General features: G+C 42.2%; 1 protein-coding gene across 1 annotated transcript in view; it reads right to left on the bottom strand.

Moving 5' to 3' along the window:
• Positions 1 to 18588, bottom strand: part of BICC1 (BicC family RNA binding protein 1) — a gene marked incomplete at its 5' end in the record, with an annotated part of 112477 nt that overhangs the window by 15212 nt on the left and 78677 nt on the right. The window contains 10 exons of the mRNA XM_079975582.1: positions 790 to 931; positions 3014 to 3210; positions 4234 to 4392; positions 4925 to 5111; positions 8418 to 8549; positions 10733 to 10984; positions 12114 to 12308; positions 12858 to 12911; positions 13521 to 13679; positions 16551 to 16630. Of these exons, the coding sequence (XP_079831708.1) occupies positions 790 to 931; positions 3014 to 3210; positions 4234 to 4392; positions 4925 to 5111; positions 8418 to 8549; positions 10733 to 10984; positions 12114 to 12308; positions 12858 to 12911; positions 13521 to 13679; positions 16551 to 16630 (1557 nt within the window). The remainder of the gene's footprint in view (positions 1 to 789; positions 932 to 3013; positions 3211 to 4233; positions 4393 to 4924; positions 5112 to 8417; positions 8550 to 10732; positions 10985 to 12113; positions 12309 to 12857; positions 12912 to 13520; positions 13680 to 16550; positions 16631 to 18588) is intronic.

Here is an 18588-nt window from a genome sequence, read left to right as displayed (position 1 = left end):
TGTAATAAAAACACAAAGCATGCTCATATATCATTTGTATAGGGAAAGAATGATTCACATTTTCTTGGTGCAGAATTTCTGTTACCAAACTTTTCAGCAAAGCACTACACAGAGACCTATAGCAGCCATATACACACTTGAAGGTGTAATATTAGAAGCTATGTGAACCATACTACACCTCTATCATTCATCATACCATGAAACTAAGAAATTGAATTTTACAGTGCAATATAAAAACCTCGATTTGAGCATTTTTACTGGTCTGGCTCATATGTAATATAAAAGCATGGTTTGCTGTTTGAAGTGAAAGCTGCCGTGATTCTTGAGCTCATTTTGCTTGAGTTCAGGAAACTGCAGGTTAGAATAAACTGGGGACAGGAGATTTAAAACTCCTCCCTTTCCAACTAAGGGGAGGGAAAGCATGCAAGCCCAAGGCTCATTTCTATAATGAAGCATGGCTTGTTTTATTCCAAGCCAAGCTACTGACGAATTCATGTGTAAGATGAGTGACAATGGATTTAACGGCAACCCTCAACCAGCTATTTGAACTTGAGCATCTCTTCAATATTTAGCATGACGACGACTTGGGAATCCTGCTGAAACTGGCAGCTCCTTCTTAATTTCTTCCTATCTGCTTAGTCGCTTAGCTTGCCATTTACTCAGCTGGTGTTTAGAATGATTCATCACCAATTAAAATACAAGCTTATCCCGAATCTCTCAGGAGAGGTAACCCTGCCCATCTGAGAGGATAAGGCAACCTGAGAAAGCACAATGCTTATTTGATTATACCTTCGCCAGCATTTGCCTTGGTGGTCACTTGTTCAGAGGCACTATGACTATTTGCCTGCCTGGATGGATCGCTGTGGTTTGGACCCAATACATTTTCACCGAGTGATGCAGCAGTTAGTGCAGTATATTTCATAGCTGAGGTCTGGAATAGTCGCAAGAATGTTTAGTCATAATCTTAAACTATAAAACATTTTATTGAAAAATATCCACTGAGAACAACAAAAAAGAGCAGTTTACACTTAAGCATTTACACTAGCAAAAGTCCTTTGATGAATGGCAAGAGGGGTGCCCATACAGAGCAGGGCCTGTCATGAAAGAGATGCCCGGGTGGAGATGAGAAAACCTAATGGCACGTTTCACACAACACAGAAAAGTAACCGTAGTTTGAAACAAAACAAAACCTCTGTGGTTTAATGGGAAAAAGCTGTGTGCTACTGCATGCTGCTGAAATCCTGGGTGCTGCACTCCTCCCCTGCTGCTGCTGCTGCTGCTGCTGCTGCTGCTGCTGCCGGGAAACAGGCCATGGTCTGGCTTATCGTGTCATCCAAACTTGGGTCGTGGTTTCTTTCCCCCAAACAAACCACAAGCATTAGGCCAGGAACAAACCTTGGCTTCCAATTCATGTTTCAGAGAGAAATAAATGACGAGAGCATGTTCAGATGACACAACAAGCCAGAGCACAGCTTGGTTCCCAGCAAGAGAGGAGCAAAGCACCCGTGATTTTGGCTGCACGCGCTAGAATTCTGTCCATTCACATTAAACCACAGTTTATTTTAACTATGGTTTAAAGTGAAATGCAAACCAGGACAATGTCAGGAACAGGGGATTTGGCTCGTAAGCAATGTCACAAGGAGCAGAACTTTAGCAACTCTCCTAGGAGGGAATGACAGTACAATATGTACACTCAAGGACACCACTAGAGTCATCCCCTGCTTACCCAGATGCCTTTCCCAGCAAACAGCACACCCACTCTTTCCCCAAGATCAAGCATAGTTTAATTGAATGGAATATTTATGTCTGACCCTAACCCACAGAAGACTTTTGTCATGCCCCACAGAAGCCATCCACTGATGCACTCTTCCAATATTGTGAGTTCAGATTGTCACTGTTGAAAATTATCTTTGTGCCAAAGTGGTTGAACACAAAATTAGGTAGATTGCAGACAGAAAGAAACTCAAATAAGGGGGGAAATATTTACATTTTCCCTACCCAACAATTGCAGGCGAACAAGTCCAGGTTTTAAAACAATGAGCAGCACTAAATCTGAGTTTCAAAAATCAATGTTCATATTTTGGATGTATTCCCTACAATTCGAGATACTGAAGATGCCAAGTAGGAAGGAAGCTGCAATGGCAAAGTGACACCACTATTATACTCTGCAAAGCTTAGAAGCCAAACCTTTTCCTTAACACAAAAGCCCCAAAGTTTGGTTGGTTGATTTCTATTGACATTAGTGAGACCTTTAGCTGGCTTGAACTGATTTCAAATGGGACTTAAAATATAACCAACTCTGTGGCTGCATCTGGATGCTATGTTAAACTATGGTTTAACAAGTGAAAAAGCCTTGGTCTCATATGCTCCTCCTCCTCTTCTCCTTCAGTACAGTAATGAGGAGATCAGAAGTGTTCATTTTCATTTAAACTCAGCAACTCAGCTTTATGTCCAAATCCTGAAAAACTGTGGTTAGTCTAAACTATTATTTATTGAAACAAGCCAACATCAAACCATGGTTTATGAAGTTGACTGGTTTCAGCAAATCATCCTTATAACTAACCACAGTTTGTCTGGGTTGGTACATGCAACTAAACTGTGTTTAAATGAAAATGAAACCTAAAGCTTCCAACCTCTTCCTGGCAGCTTCACTGTAGGAGGAGAGGGAGCACACAAATCTCCAGACTTACTTTCAGCCTCAGATTTGTCCCACCTGTACAGAGGGAGATATATAAATTAATGTTTGACCACAATCTCCACATTTACCTGCTGTGTTACAGTTTATAACCATTAGATTGACAAAGTGCCCTAATTAATCAAGGCAGGAGATTTTTTTATACTCTGCTTGCTGTTTTAACATAAGCTTTTAACATAAGGTTTTTATTGTCTAAATGATAATTTACTTAGATGTATTTTCAATATGCGTTGACTGCATAATCCTAAGCATATTTACTTAGTTCAATGGCATACTCTCAACGAAGAATGCTTAGGATTGTAGCCTAAGTCAATTTACCTTTACATGACCATTTAGAGAAGCTGAGCTTTTCTTGTTTTCCGCTTGCATGCCATTGACATGAATATCGACAGGGGTCAAGCCAGGAGGGGGAGATGGCGTATTCTGGCTATAGTTTGGCACTCCTGATAGAAGAATACTGGTCAAAGTGGCTTGGGCAGTAGATGGCATCATCAGGTGGGGAATAGCAGAGAAGCCTGAAAGAAAATGTAACAACTTCCAGATCAGTAAGGTAAAGGTAAAGGTACCCCTGCCCGTACGGGCCAGTCTTGACAGACTCTGGGGTTGTGCGCCCATCTCACTTAAGAGGCCAGGGGCCAGCGCTGTCCGGAGACACTTCCGGGTCACGTGGCCAGCGTGACATCGCTGCTCTGGCCAGAGCCAGAGCCAGAGCCAGAGCCAGAGCCGCACACGGAAACGCCGTTTACCTTCCCGCTGGTAAGCGGTCCCTATTTATCTACTTGCACCCGGAGGTGCTTTCGAACTGCTAGGTTGGCAGGTGCTGGGACCGAGCAGCGGGAGCGCACCCCGCCGCAGGGATTCGAACCGCCGACCTTTCGATCGGCAAGCCCTAGGCGCTGAGGCTTTAACCCACAGCGCCACCTGCGTCCCCTATTCCAGATCAGTAACATTTCTCAATTGCAGTCATGCACAAAATCTTCAATAAATAGAGCAGCAATTACAGACAGCCAGGCAATTGCTCCAGTACAGCTTTTTCTCATCTGCCGGCATCTCTCTATGGCACTGTCCTACTACTTGAAATGTCAATGACTGAACCTGGAACATTCTGCAAAGGAAGTGCTCTATCCTAGGATACTCCACTGTAAAGAAGTTCATTACAACGAAGAGACTTAAAATTGATCACATCACTTTAATGCTATAAACGAGAGCTTTCCAAACTGTGATGCGACCCGTTAGTGTGTTGGCTGCAGTGTGTAGGTGTGTTGTGCGAATGCTCCCCACGCTCCTCCTGGGACTGGAAATGGGTTAACTTAACCTCCGGTTTGCTAGCAAAATTGAATTACTGTGCCATGAAATGATGTATGTCTAAAAAGTGTGTCAACAACATGAAAAGTTGGGAAAGCTCTGCCATAAACCTTTGTGGAACTTGGGAATTCTTCATAATTTGGATCCCATGCTTCTCTCTAAAAACATTTTTTACCGTTCACTATGCAAAAGTTCAAGTTTTTTTTTTAATCAAACAAATTAGACCTACTAACCTGTAGCACTTGTATTGGCAATTGAAGATGCCCACAATGTTGGGCTGGGCGTGCCTGAACTAGGACTCTGCAAAGGACTAACAGAACTATTGAGAGCATTTAGGAGAGAATTTGGTGTGGTGGACGTGCTGACAGACAAGGCTGTTGGACCAAGGAGGCCTACAAAGTAAAAAAGCAAGACAGGTAACTTACTCCTCACACGCCTGCACAGAATTAATGAAACAATGCTTTAAAAAAATAAATCAAATTCTTCAAATTAATTTTGTTTTAATATCACATTGGAGGACTGACATTTTCAAAGAGGAGTCCACATAAACCTATACTTCCCATGATAGCTACTTCCCCCTTCAGTGATGCTGGGGCTACCTGGACATGGGGCCCTGCACTTCCCTCTCTCTTTAAACTCTAGTGCTGCAAGGTCAACAACACTCTTTGGAAACTGGTCACCAATGGACTTGTACTTTAATCAGAAATCCCATTGGCACCCAACTCTGTCCTATCCTTGTCTCTTACCCCAGCTGTTCCTTCATTGCCAACAGCATTGCCCCAAAGCCGTCATTTCACATCCCACCCTCAATATCTTCCATTACCCCTCTTCAGTTAAATACATGGTTAAAACACACAGCTTGTCCCACAACCCAACTCATAGTGTGAAGTTTCGGAGTACAGTAAAGTACTGTAGACTTCTTACCGAGTCCAGTAAGTCCTAGCCCAGCTGAGGACAGGATATCCAAACCAGGACATGAGAGGCCAACAGGACACGAGACTGCAGATGGGCTTGTTGCCATGGGGACTCCACTGCTTTCAAGGCCCAGGAGACATTTTCGTGCCTCGTACATGTTTAAGGCATTTCGCTCAACACTTTTCACAATTACAGACTGTAAGGAGAAAACATGCAAGCAAGGAAATGCAATAAAATGTTCCAAGGGATTCTGATAACTGGCAACATTTAGAGGAATTTGTTTACAAACCCACTCTCGAGCCAAACTCATCCTCTGGTATTAATAGAAAGACGGCAGTTAGGTCTGCAAAACTTGTAGGGATTACTTAACATTTTGCCTTTTTCTAAAGGAAGAACTGTGGAACACAGGGATGGCACAATGAGCCTTGTTTATTTTCTCCCTTACAAGATAAAACACAATTATTTAAATAATGTGTATGTTTTATCATCTTTCAAAATGGGACAAGTGTTTATGTAAAAAATTCATTTCTCCTGCAACTACTTAGAATTACACTAAATAGTTCTGGTATAAAATCTACATTTTTACATACACAGGAAAAGTGAGATCCTGTCGGCCTTAATGGAGTCCACAACTTCCAGCATCCTCTTTTCTGCCTAATCTTTGATCACAGAGCAAGGTTTGCCAACAACCAAAATGCTGCTTGTACCTGAGCTAAAATCTTCCTTCTTTCCGTTTTAGGATGAAGGCCTGCAAACCGTGTATGCTACTGATTATTCTCCCTCTCAAGTTCATGCCTTTTGAGCCCCTATATCCTGCACCCACCCCCACTCCCAGCCTCATGAACGCAGGCTGTTTCCGCTCCACACACTAACAATGTTACATGTGCAATGTGTCAATGTAGTTAATGCAAACCAAGGTTCACTCACAAACCAGAAATTCTGCATAGCCCTGCTCAAAGTTTCCAATTCTGGTCACATAACTTAAGATTGCACATGTTGAAAACAATTTATCCTTTGGTACTTCTACTTGTCTCTGAAGGGGGAGGGAGGCAGTTACCAACATGAATTAAATCTACAATCTACAGGAGACCTGGAGATCAATTGATGTAAACAACATATTTTGTCAGTTTGAACTGAATAAGTGCATGGTGAATGCAACTGCTACACTACAGGCTCAGATCCTTATTAACTTTGCCATGTCATTACTTCCAGAAGCTCTGGTTAAGGAAAACCAAATTCTGGCCATGTGGTGGGGAGCTCAAGGAATTATTCCATCATTTAATCTTCCAATCCAGACTGCATTGCAATGGGCACTAGTTGTGCAACAGCATTCTCACATCATGTACAATCAGCCTGAAATTTTAGTAAAAATGTCTGCTATATGGAGTTTTTACAAACACCTGACAATTCTTTCTTGCTTGGGTTTCTATATTTGTGTTGCTTATATCTCTAAAACAATATAAGAATGAACTAGAAACCTCGTGTTCAGTATTCAAAACTCCCATTGTTCTAGGCGTATTTTGTGACAGGAATTTCATTAGTGTGAGCTGTTTCTGAGCTCTGGGTGCAGTACTGTGCTTAAGATTTCAGATTAAAACTGCAGAATGGAAGGAAAGGGGGACCTTTTTTTGCCTCCCCACTTCCAGTTATTCTCTGAAGACTGGATAAGACACCCTCTTAAGAATATTGGGGGGCAGGTGGGGCAAAGGAAGGACTAGATCAGGGGTCAGCAAACTTTTTCAACTGGGGGCCGGTCCACTGTCCCTCAGACCTTGTGGGGGACCGGACTATATTCTGAAAACAAACAAACAAAACTAATTCCTATGCCTCACAAATAACCCAGATATGCATTTCAAATAAAAGCACACATTCTACTCATGTAAAAACACGCTGATTCCTGGACCATCCGCGGGCCGGACTTAGAAGGCGATTGGGCCAGATCCGGGCCGTGGACCTTAGTTTGCCTACCCTTGGACTAGATCATATGAAAAATGAACATAATATTTTAGCTGAAATTCATTCATTTTCAGCTTTGTATTCTTGTTATAAAAAAGTATGCCTAGACATTCCGTTGTTGCGCCCATAACCTAGGCTTAAGGTGCCATTTAGCCCCTAGCTTTCATATCTCAGTTTCTAACACTGCTCATGTTCATTGGAAGCCTTTATTATTAAAGCTTTACTGCAGTACCAGGAATATAAGAGGGTCTTCATTGTTCACAAATAACAAACCAAAAAAAGATAGTCTGATTATGCCAGTTCAAATAAGGTAAAGGTTAAAGGAACCCCTGACCACTAGGTCCAGTCGTGGCCGACTCTGGGGTTGCGGCGCTCATCTCGCTTTATTGGCCAAGGGAGCCAGCGTACAGCTTCCGGGTCATGGGCCAGCATGACTAAGCCACTTCTGGCGAACCAGAGCAGCACACGTAAACGCTGTTTACCTTCCCGCCAGAGTGGTACCTATTTATCTACTTGCACTTTGACGTGCTTTCGAATTGCTAGGCTGGCAGGAGCAGGGACCGAGCAATGGGAGCTCACCCCGTCGCGGGGATTTGAACTGCCGACCTTCTGATCGGCAAGTCCTAGGCTCTGTGGTTTAACCCACAATGCCACCTGCGTCCCAGTTCAAATAAAGCCAGCTACAAATTAGTTAATAGTATAAGTTAAAATCAAGGTAATAGGATGGATATTACCCAGTGGTGATTCGATATGGATATTGCCCTGTTTAGTGCTTTCTCCTATAAAATCGTGAAAGAGATATATTTTCTCCTCTTCCCATTATTTCACAAATCTGTATGCAAATGTTGTGCAGGCCTTGCAACCCGTTTAGGAATTTGTTGTACTTATTTCCTGCTTTATATCCAAATGAGCTTAAGGCAGCGCATATAACCCCACTCATTTTTTCCCCATCCTTAAAACCCTGTGAAATAGGTTAGGCTGAGAGACAGGGACTTGCCCACGGTCACTCAGTGAGTTTCACGGCTGAGTGAAGTCTCAAGTTGCAAGATACTACTGAAAAATATGAACAGGCCCAATGGGGCACATTCTGGGTTCTAGGCATAGACAACAGAGGTCAAAGCCTTGCTTGCCTCTCACCAGAGCCCATCATCACAAGGGCTCTTTGGTGGAGACATTGCAATAGGCGGGGAACCATGTCCTGCTTAGCTTCTGGTTTCCCAAGTGCCACTGAGTAAGCCCTCTTGCTTGTGCAATCTAGAGCTGGGTCTGAGTATGTATGCAAGGTTAAAGGGGATAGAGTTTCCATAACATTCCTAGTTTATTAGAAGCATTGGCTTCTCAGAGCTAAGTGCATTAGATTATCTTTTTTAAAGAGGGCAAACTGGATGCAGAGGTGCTCTGCGAATGCAGGAAATAATTCTCAATAAAAAGCAGGTCTTGTTTTTAGGTGCTATACATCCATTGACTGAACAGCTAGTTTGGTTTATTTCTGGGCTGCAGAAGGAAGGCTTGATTTGCCTACAAAAAGGGAATGTTTTCTACCAACCTTGCTTGGCTGCTTTGGCTTTGGCTTAATACTAATGAAGACGTCTAGCTGTTCCATTAGCTGAGTTATAAAGTGTGGTTCTACATCAATTTCTTCCTTCATATCAAACATCAGCACAAGAGGAAGGCAGCCCTGAAAGATTCAACACAAAACCCAGTATCAACAGGCAAGCAGAGAATTATCCTATAAGTGCCTACTCAAAAGTAAGTGCCACTGAATTTGAAGGGGCTTACTCCTACGTAAGGAGGTACAGGATTGCAGCATCAGTCCGTTTTCACAAGTGATTCTTAAAATTGGTTCACACATTTCCTGCATTTGCAAATGAATGAAAAATAAAACACAAGAACCTAAAAACTAAGACATATTTAATTTTGCAATGAAGCTTTCTTATTTAACACCGGAAGCCACTGAGAGAGGGTATTTGGGAAGCAGTGTTGTCACCAAACTGTATTTCTTCCTCTCATTAAATGCAGGTGAGACGGCAGGGGTTAAGGAACCACTGTCTGAGATTGGTAATGGACTGGATGATGGCCAGTTTCAGTTAGTAATCTACTTACCATGTTCTACACTAACTAGGAAAGGGTGCATGGAACTCATCTGGCCAGACATTTGCACTGGCTTCTTGTCAATTTCTGGGCTCAATTCAAAATGCAGTTTTTAACGGTTTAATCTGCCCACTTATAGGGATCCTACTCAGAAACCTTTCTTTGCATCTCTGCCCCCAATATCTAAGGTGAGCTGGGGAGACACTTATGTCTGCAGCAACACTCAGATTCTAGAGCTCCTTTCACTGCAAAAGGCTTGCCTAGCGCTGAGCTGACTGAAGGTATTTTTTATTCACGAAGGCCTTTTAAGGCATCCCATTTTATATTGCTTTAAACCGGCTTTTATTCCTTTGGATGCTTCGACTTCTTCTGGCTTGTTGCATTTTAATTATACATATATTTTTATAAAACCTGAACTGTCTGAAGAAAGATAAATAAAATTAATAAGCATGACATGCTTGTAAAAATCATTCTTGCACTTTATCTGCTCATCATTGTTCACTATATTTAAAAATACAAAAAACCTCTGCTGCTCTTCTGAGCATTAAAAAGGGGCTTTTAAATTTAAGCTTTCTGTCATTCTTACATAGAAACTAATCAGTATCCCTTATGGTGTTCTCTATGAGCATTTCTTAAAAAGCATAATTCTAGATTAAATTTATTCCTCCACACTGAATACTACTAGTTGGATAGTCAACATTAACAACATATTATAGATAACTTACCATCCCATTATATGTGCACTCCCTTGCAGCATTGAAAGAAAGAATGGCCATGTTAGTTCTTGTCAACTGGATGTGTTTTTTTACAAATCTGCTAACTTGGACCCTCACTATTGCTGTTTTAGGCTATGGGCATTCAAAATTCAATTCCCTGTACTTATAATTCTCAAATTCCAAAACCCATAGTTCATGAAATTCAAGTAAACAGTTTTTGGGCTGGAACTCAAATGTCACTGATTTGAGCCACTAACGCTAGAATTTCCCACCAGATCTTTGCAAACCTTTGTGCTGAGGTATTGGCATATTTAAATTACTTAGAAAACAGATAAACATTGGCTTCATGTTAGTAACTCATTGGTTAAATCATGCACAATTTAATTAAGGAGTCCCTTAACCCTATCAAACCGATTATGTTTGTGTACACCTAAGAAGGTAGCCTGTGAATGGGACACACTTGTATTTGGAATCACATACATAAATCATCATATGCTCAATGCCAAGTTCTTGCTGAGGTGGCAAACCCGGTTTTGGCTCACATGACTGATTGCTACTCCATGCACAAAAATCCCTCTGCAAGAGGAAACTATAAGTGAAGTAGGGAGGATTAAACCCAGGGCTTTTTTCCAGCCGGAACTCAGTTCTGGCACCTCTCAAGTGGATGCCATTGTCACTGTAAGAGAACAAGGGAGGTGTTCGTGGTGAGTTACAGCACCTCTTTTTCTAGAAAAACAGAACTGGTTAAACCCAAACCTTGTTTTTAACATTCCAGTTTTTTATATTTTCCTTTTGTATGGAGGAGCATTCAAATCACACAAATCCAGATCAGCCTGAAGCGAGACAGTCTAGACACAGATTTACCACTCCAGCAAGAACTGGGAACCCCTGGTCTTGCAGATCTGGAAACAGCAGCAGATCCCTATTGACTGCATAACTGCTGACAAACCTACAGCCTTATCATTCATTTGAGTACCAGTGAATTGCCCCGTGACTGCAGTGTTTTGTTGCTGCTGCTGTTGCTTGACAATTTCCACAGTTTTAATGTACATACCATGAGGTACTGTCTGGCAAGGCAGACTGACTCAATAGTGCCCTGGAGGTAGACTGTGGATTTCTTCTGTGGGTTACTGGGATCAGGGAAATGGATCTGAGCACCAGTTCTCTGCATTATATGCTTGATGTTGCTGCCGTTCCGACCCATCATAAAGAGATGATGCTGAGCTGCTATATCCAGCTGTGTGCTCACGGGGATTGCAGAAGCCAAGCTACCAGCCAGGTGTTCCAAGAGCATAGCTGTTCCTTCCTATTTAAAAGAAGTTTGAGAAAAGTTTATATCAGGTTGCTCCCCATATATTCTGCATACAGAAATGAATGAGACTTATCCCAATTAAAGCAAAAGGATTAATATGCACGCTTGTGTATCCAGTGCTGCAATATATATATTCTATTTTATTCAATCCATACTAGATTATCTCCTCCCCAACACACAGTCAGTCTCATAAAGCGGCTATATTTTGTGTGAGGATAAAATGGGAGTAAATCCTATCTAAATACCCTGAAAACGGCATTAAGCAAGGGTAGATTACAAGTGCGGTAGAGACAACTTAAAATTCAGGGAGTGGCAATTTGTACTTGACCACAACGGATTGGGTTTCTAAATTAAGAAAGTAGCAGCTTCCTTAAAAAGTCTGATTATCTGATATTAAAAATGAATGAAATAGGTGAAAAATGCATCTGAATGACATCTATGGACAGACACAGGAAATCACTTATGTTGGAATGCATAACAAATTCTCTAAGAGATCCATCCTTTTGGTACTCCACAATATTCCAAAATGGATAAATTAGGTGAACATACCACATGTGGCACAGAGATCATGACTAGCTGCCTGTCACCAGGCCTGCCATGCTTATGTCTGTCATTAGACTCAATGTGTCCACACATGCAATCCAACGTGGCTTTGCCCAAAATGCTACAATTGCTACCTAGCAAGATCAGGACTAAGGACCACAGACTATGAGGCCTAAGCACATCAGAATGCATGATTAGTGCACAGAGGTAAACTGTGTCTTTCTGCTAGACGGTGGCTGTCCTCTCAACTCAAACACATGTTGATCTTACCCACTTAGTCTGATGTGTGAAACGGGCTCAAGTTTCAGTCTCTAAACATGTGCAGGTAACACATGGAACTAGGATATTGCAGGGTTATGACCTGAAGAATAGCACAAACTGCAGTTTCCATTGTGCATATGCACACCATTGAAAGAAGGCTATGTTAAACAATTCACTCCTTTCTCTTGGGCAGAAACAGGCAGTTTCCTCTTACTGACTGGGACTGCAAGCCACACAAATCCAAGCACAGCAACAAGAACAGATACTGCATCCATCTGTGCCTTCAGTACAACCACAGTAGTATCAGCTAAGATGTTACCTTCACAGAGCTAGCATTATTCTGAGATCCTCTGATGATGACTGTAGCCCCATATGTCCGAGAACGCTGTTTAAAGGATACTGAAATATTATATGTCTGAGATATATGCTGAATTGTAGGAGAATTGGGATCAGGGATCGGTTGAAGGATTCCAGCTATAGGTAATTCAAACATCAGCACCAATGGGAGCAGCTCCTGGAACAGTGATTAGGAACAAAAGAAAAGCAAAAGTTCAACACAAGGAAGAACTTATCTGGCCTATCATGAAGGTATATATTCAAAATTCCAAGTCAAGCAGCCTTAAATGCTGTTTTATGCTGCCCACCATCTTACATTGCACAACCTCTACCAGAAAGCATCAAATTATCACATTTCACCTCAATTTGGCAGTGGAATAGGTAGATATGATACCAGAAACATAGGGTGAATATTAAAATCTACAAACTGTTGTTGCATCTTCTGGGACTTTTAATCCACAGAATGTGTCCATAAATTTGTCAGTACAGCAAATAAAAATAGGGTGAACACAAGTGGTTTGAAATGAGGTTTGTAAATATCTGCTACAACTAGTACATCCTCAGAACTATGCAGTTCTGCAGCACCCCCAAAGTAGACAGCAGCCAGAGTGGTTTTCTACTTTCTGGGTCAAGGGACTTATATAAAAAACTTATTTCAAGGACATGAGGAAGGAGCCAGGAGGGCTCAATGGAAGGCACCAGTTAGGTACCAGCATCTGATAATTACCCGTATTCTAACTCTGGCCGACTCAACTCCAGCTGGTTGTCCTGCAATTGACACCTGTGGAAGTATAAATGTAAGATTGAAATTGTAACAATGAATTCAACCATTGTGATTAATGGTTATGAATCTGTTGGTTATCCTTGACGCTTAAAACGTAATTGGAAGTTCTGATTTCTTACTACCCTCCCCCACTGCAACATTTTTCAAACTATGCAAGGTTCCTATTAGATACATAATCAAAGTTCATTCAAGAAGTGCTTAAATGCTATTTTAAAATTATGTAACAAAACCGACTGGACCACAAGAGGTGCTATTTCAAGGACAGCCATTGCATTTGTAATAAAAATGCAATCTAATACTTTCTGATCACTTCAGCAAGCGATTTGTTTGGCTGAGAAAACTTTTAAGATTCATTGCTTCAAGTTTCTCTCCATACTCACTTACGCCCAAGGACATAAACAAAGCCCCCCTTACTCAGAGGCAAGTTGAAGGTAGTCGCCTTAGGCAGAAGAGGCTTGGGAGTAGGACAGAAAGGTATCTAGGGTGGGTGAATGTCTTTTGTCTCAATTAGCAAAATGTATTGAGATGCCATTGACATGAACAAAGCCCTGACTCATACGTATGGATATTACGACTCAATGCAGCGGATGAAAAATATATACTCACTTGATTGCTTTTTTCTGCTTGGTTATTTCTATTAGAATCTGGAAAATGGATGTGGCACCCCGTTTCCTCCATCACCTTTTTAATGTTATTTCCTCCTTTTCCAATCACATGAGAATGCTCTGTATGGGACACATCCATCTTCAGAGTGACTCGATTACTCTGCAGGGGGGAAAGGTCAGAAGTTTATTTTATTACATTCTTCCAATGCAGGATATATATATTAAAGTTGCCTTTGTCCCACACTTTATGAAAAACCTGAACGGAAGCTTAAATGGAACAGTTTTCATTTTCAAATCTGAGTACCATTCTACTGTTGACATTTCAGAGCCATTAAAAAAAGGCCACATATTTTTGCCCTGTAATTTAACAAGTGAAGCACTGTGGAGTAGGTGAAAATTGTTTTGATACAGAATGCATAAGGTTCTGCATACAAATGGTGGATTAATGAAACTTCCTCCCTCCAAGTGGACATCACAAATTGGTAAATGAAGGTTACTTGCTCAAGAAAACCCCTATATTCTTCTGTATTTGTTATCAGATGGTTAAGTACTTGTGAGACATCTGTTGACCAGGAATTGGGGAGTCTGTGGCCCTGCTGATGTTGCTGGACCTCCAACTCCCATAAGCCCCAATGAGCATGCTCAATGGAGAGAGTGGTGAACCTCTGGAGGGCCATAGGTACCCTATCCCTATCTTATGTTCTCAACTGTTCACTGGAGCTGCTTCCCTTACCTCTCTCCCAGCCTGAAACTGAGTAGTTGAGCAGGTGAGAGTCCTCTTTATCTACTAACTTTCTGTGAACCTGCCTGCTCTTAAAGCCACGGGAGCAGAGAAGGGCGAAGAAGGGGGAAGCAGTAATCCTATGCCTCCCAGTTCCCATGAATCTAACCATTTCCCTTCCTTCGTTAAAGGAAGATGCTTGCGGGAAGGACCACTCTTCTTGAGACTTATGAATCTACTCCCAACTACAGACACAGGTTTTGAGCTTTGAATAAGCTACCCCATGCGATTCATTCAGCCAAAACAACCTGCTCTCCACAATTCTTAAATGCTTGAGATTTGCCTTGGGCAAATATTAGGGCTGTAAATTATATTGAAATTGCTGGCACAGCCAAGGGTTAAGGCAAATGGATGACATGTTATAAATACAAACCAAGAAAAAAAAACACCCCACTGGAGTAATGAAAATTTTTTATGATAAGGTGTGCCTCAAGGACCATTACCTTGCATTTTACTCTGGCATTTATTAAGCCTCTGACCAGTATTTGCAATAAATACTACTACTACTACTACTACTACTACTACTACTAAGCAATAGGTAAATAAAGGTTTAGAACAAGGAGCTACCCCTCGGCTGATTTATGCTGGGAGTGACTGCTAAAATCTGGGGCAAACAGAGTATGATTCTAGACCTTTAATGGAACACCAAGGTTACATTGCTGAGGAACATTCTTGCTGTATTATGTTATGCTAAGCTCGGGAAGCCTGCCTGGTGCCATCTTTATGTATGTTTAGTTGACATGCAAAAACTTACTTCCATAACCAGGCCTTTGACATTTAGCGATCTGTGGCCTTTTAGAAGTGGGTGGGATGCTTTTAATTGATTTATCTTTCCTCTTGGTTTTAAGGTATCTATGTGGGGTTTACTGTCTGTTTGGTTGGTTGTAAGTCACTTTGGGTTGCCCTGGGCAAGATGAAGTGACTAACAAATTTATAGAAGAAGCAGCAGCAGCCAAATCATAGTTTGGCACTAATGCATAAGGATGCAGGCTCCCAGAGAAAAAAAACTTCATGACTACTACGCTCTTCTCTGGTTGTTTTGCCGCTGCACTGTTGAAAGCTATGTCATGTCTGCCTTAGCATGCTATGTAAACCTAGGCTTGTGGTTTAACTCTCCAGAGTATGTCATGAACTATAACCATGGTTTGTTCTGTGGTTTACAGCTTGTGGTTTATCCGGGAGAGCTAAGCTAGGTTCAGATGACACATTAAGCCACACTATGGCTTAGCTCTTAGCATGCTGCAGCAGGAAAAAAAAAAACCAGGAAGTAGGAAAGTGGCTGCAATATCCTCCCCTGCAGTCGGCACATTTTGCACTACACCATGGTATTGCTTAGTATGATGTATAAGCAAAACTATTTTGCCTGCTTAAAAGCATTTGCAGAAAACAAATGGGCTGCTGTTGCTGCTCATTCAGCAAGCAGCACACCAGCATTACATGTCTATTTACTTCTCTCAGCCACAGCCATATTTAAGTGGTTTAAAGGGCTCTACTTTGCTGGGCTAAATCCAAAGAGAAGCTTCAGGGCTAACCTCACGGGTCATGTACTGCCCTAAGCGTCTCTGCAAACTCTTGCATAGCTTTTCCAAACGCTACACTGAAGATGCAGTTTTCTTTTTGTGATAATTGCACAATACATAATTTAACACGTTAACAAATATTTCTCATGACCTTTAATGCCCACTCTGTGACCAAGTACAGATAGTGTGCCCATGGCAAGTAATTTTTACCCCACCCATTAAAACAACTGCATTAGCACATCTGCATGACTTGACAGCTCTTAGGGGGATTTTCCATGAAACTGTAACCAAATGGGATGTAGAGCTCAAATTTAGTTGCTGCAGTGCAGACAGCAGCTTGTGCCAAAGCAGCTTTTTTTTCTTTTGGTAAGGATTCCATGGGATCAGGCTGCTCATGAATTAAAAAAGAAAACTGTCCAGTTACAAAACCCCCAAGTTCTTAAAAAAAATAAAAATACTCCAGCGTTCCTGCTGGATGCTGTCATTGACTCATTTTGCAGCATGCAAAGCTGCACTGCTTGAGATTATTTGAAAGCACATCAAATTTAAAGATGGAAATAATCACTGGCTGTTTTAAGCCATGTAAATGTTAAATTTCAGTGAAAACGTTTGCTTTTTAATGTAACCTAAGAAGGTTCAGGAATGCTAAGTGCTGGTGCACTGCTGAGTCTCAGAAATCAAGAACTTGGAATTCCAAGCCCAAGGGCTGGTTAATTGATTTTCATCTTACTTTTGTGTCCAAAACAGACATGATCTTCTCTTTAGCTTCTTTGACATTTTCCTTTTTCCCGGAGACTTTAATATGAGGATCTTGAAAAGAAAAAGCAAAGAGAAATATTACTTTGGTAAATGGGCTATGCAAACCATCCAACAAATTACCCATTCTTTCTACTACAAGCCAACACAAGCCCTTAAGTCATGCTTCACTGTTCATATGCATTAATTTATGTAAGTTACATTATGCTCGCACAGTATAGACACCACTGTATACGTCTTTCTCCAGAGAATTGTGCAAAAGCTCCCGTAGCTTTTAAATTAATTTGGTTGCTTATGGCCATGCAAGTGTGCTTTCAGAGCTTTCAAACTGCAGAATGTGCCAGCCAGTTAGGCTTACATATTAACACTTTGGGAATGTAAAACTCTCCACTGCCAAGCGCAACAGGTTCAGTCTGTATCACAGAAACAGGCAAGATAGGCCCTATGAAGTAGTGGTGTTGCATCATTTGCCAGTGCCCGGGGAGTGGAGGGTTAACAGAACCCACTGTGCCACCCCAGCCCTTACCGCTGATGCCGCTGGGTGGGTGGGTGGGTTCACGGAGCTCATGCACCAGCCCAGCCCTCACCACCTGCCCGTCTATGCAGGGAGGAGCCCAGTCCTTGGCAGGCACCTCTTCAACTCTGGGTGGGCAAACATTCAGTGACAGGACTGGAGACATGGTGGCAAGGCCAGGCCAGGCCCTGGTGCCCAGAGACCCCTGTCAGCAGGCAGGGTGGGACAAAGATCCCTGCATGGGGGTGCTTGATTCACACCCCCTAAATTCATGCACCCGGGCTATGGCCACCCACCACCCACCATGCTACGCCCAACTTGAAGATGTGAAATTATTTTCCTGAAGTAGCCCAAGAGTAAATCACAGTTAGTAACTACAAAAGTTATCCGTCTACTTTTCTTTCTTTTTACTAGTCTTTCTGTCCTTCTTACAGTGTTCTTTATAATACGAGGGGGGAAAGGAAAAATTCCATGAATATAGGCCCCACCATTCCTTGTAGCTCCTGGCTGCATGTGTGTGAGGGGGGGGGGAGGCACGCTGCGTTGCTGACAACCTTTCTCCTTCCTCACTCTCTCCCTTCCCAGCCTTGGGGGAGGGGATGGGGAACTACACTTGGGGCAGGCACCGCTTTGCAGTGCTCCTGGCGCTGTTTGCCCCATGCTCCTGGCTGCATACTGTAAGGTTGCACACTAACTTTTCATGGTCGGAATTTGGGGAAAAAGTGAGCCTTATATTCAGGCCAATATAAAGCAGAGACATCACCTTGCCAACAAAGGTCCATATAGTTAAAGCTATGGTTTTCCCAGTAGTGATGTATGGAAGTGAGAGCTGGACCATAAAGAAGGCTGATCGCCGAAAAATTGATGCTTTCAAATTATGGTGCTGGAGGAGACTCTTGAGAGTCCCATGGACTGCAAGAAGACCAAATCTCTCCAATCTTAAGGAAATCAGCCCTGAGTGCTCACTGGAAGGACAGATCCTGAAGCTGAGGCTCCAATACTCTGGCCACCTCATGAGAAGAGAAGACTCCGTGGAAAAGACCCTGATGTTGGGAAAGATTGAGGGCACAAGGAGAAGGGGACGACAGAGGACGAGATGGTTGGACAGCGTTCTCGAAGCTACCAGCATGAGTTTGACCAAACTGCGGGAGGCAGTGGAAGACAGGAGTGCCGGGCGTGCTGTGGTCCATGGGGTCACGCAGAGCCGGACACAACTAAACGACTAAACAACAACAACAACAACAACAATATGGTAGTTTTCACAAGGCAGCTCATGGCATGTCAACATAAAAGCTTTCATCACTTCATAGCTATGCCAAGTCCCATTGAAATAAATGGAAATAAAATGTTTAATTCTCACTGGTTACAACAGGGGTAGGGCTGGGGTGCCAATCCTGACTGTGGTCAAATAGGTCAATAATGTCTTTGTGATGATGACCACTTGCCTTGAAAAGGTCAATACACTACACACTTCATTTAGAAGTAAGCATCCTCTGCC

This window comes from Podarcis cretensis (assembly GCF_951804945.1).
Source record: "Podarcis cretensis genome assembly, chromosome: 5".
Taxonomy (NCBI): Eukaryota; Metazoa; Chordata; class Lepidosauria; order Squamata; family Lacertidae; genus Podarcis; species Podarcis cretensis.
Note: the sequence above shows the minus strand (reverse complement) of the source record. Positions and strands in the feature narration are given on the sequence as shown.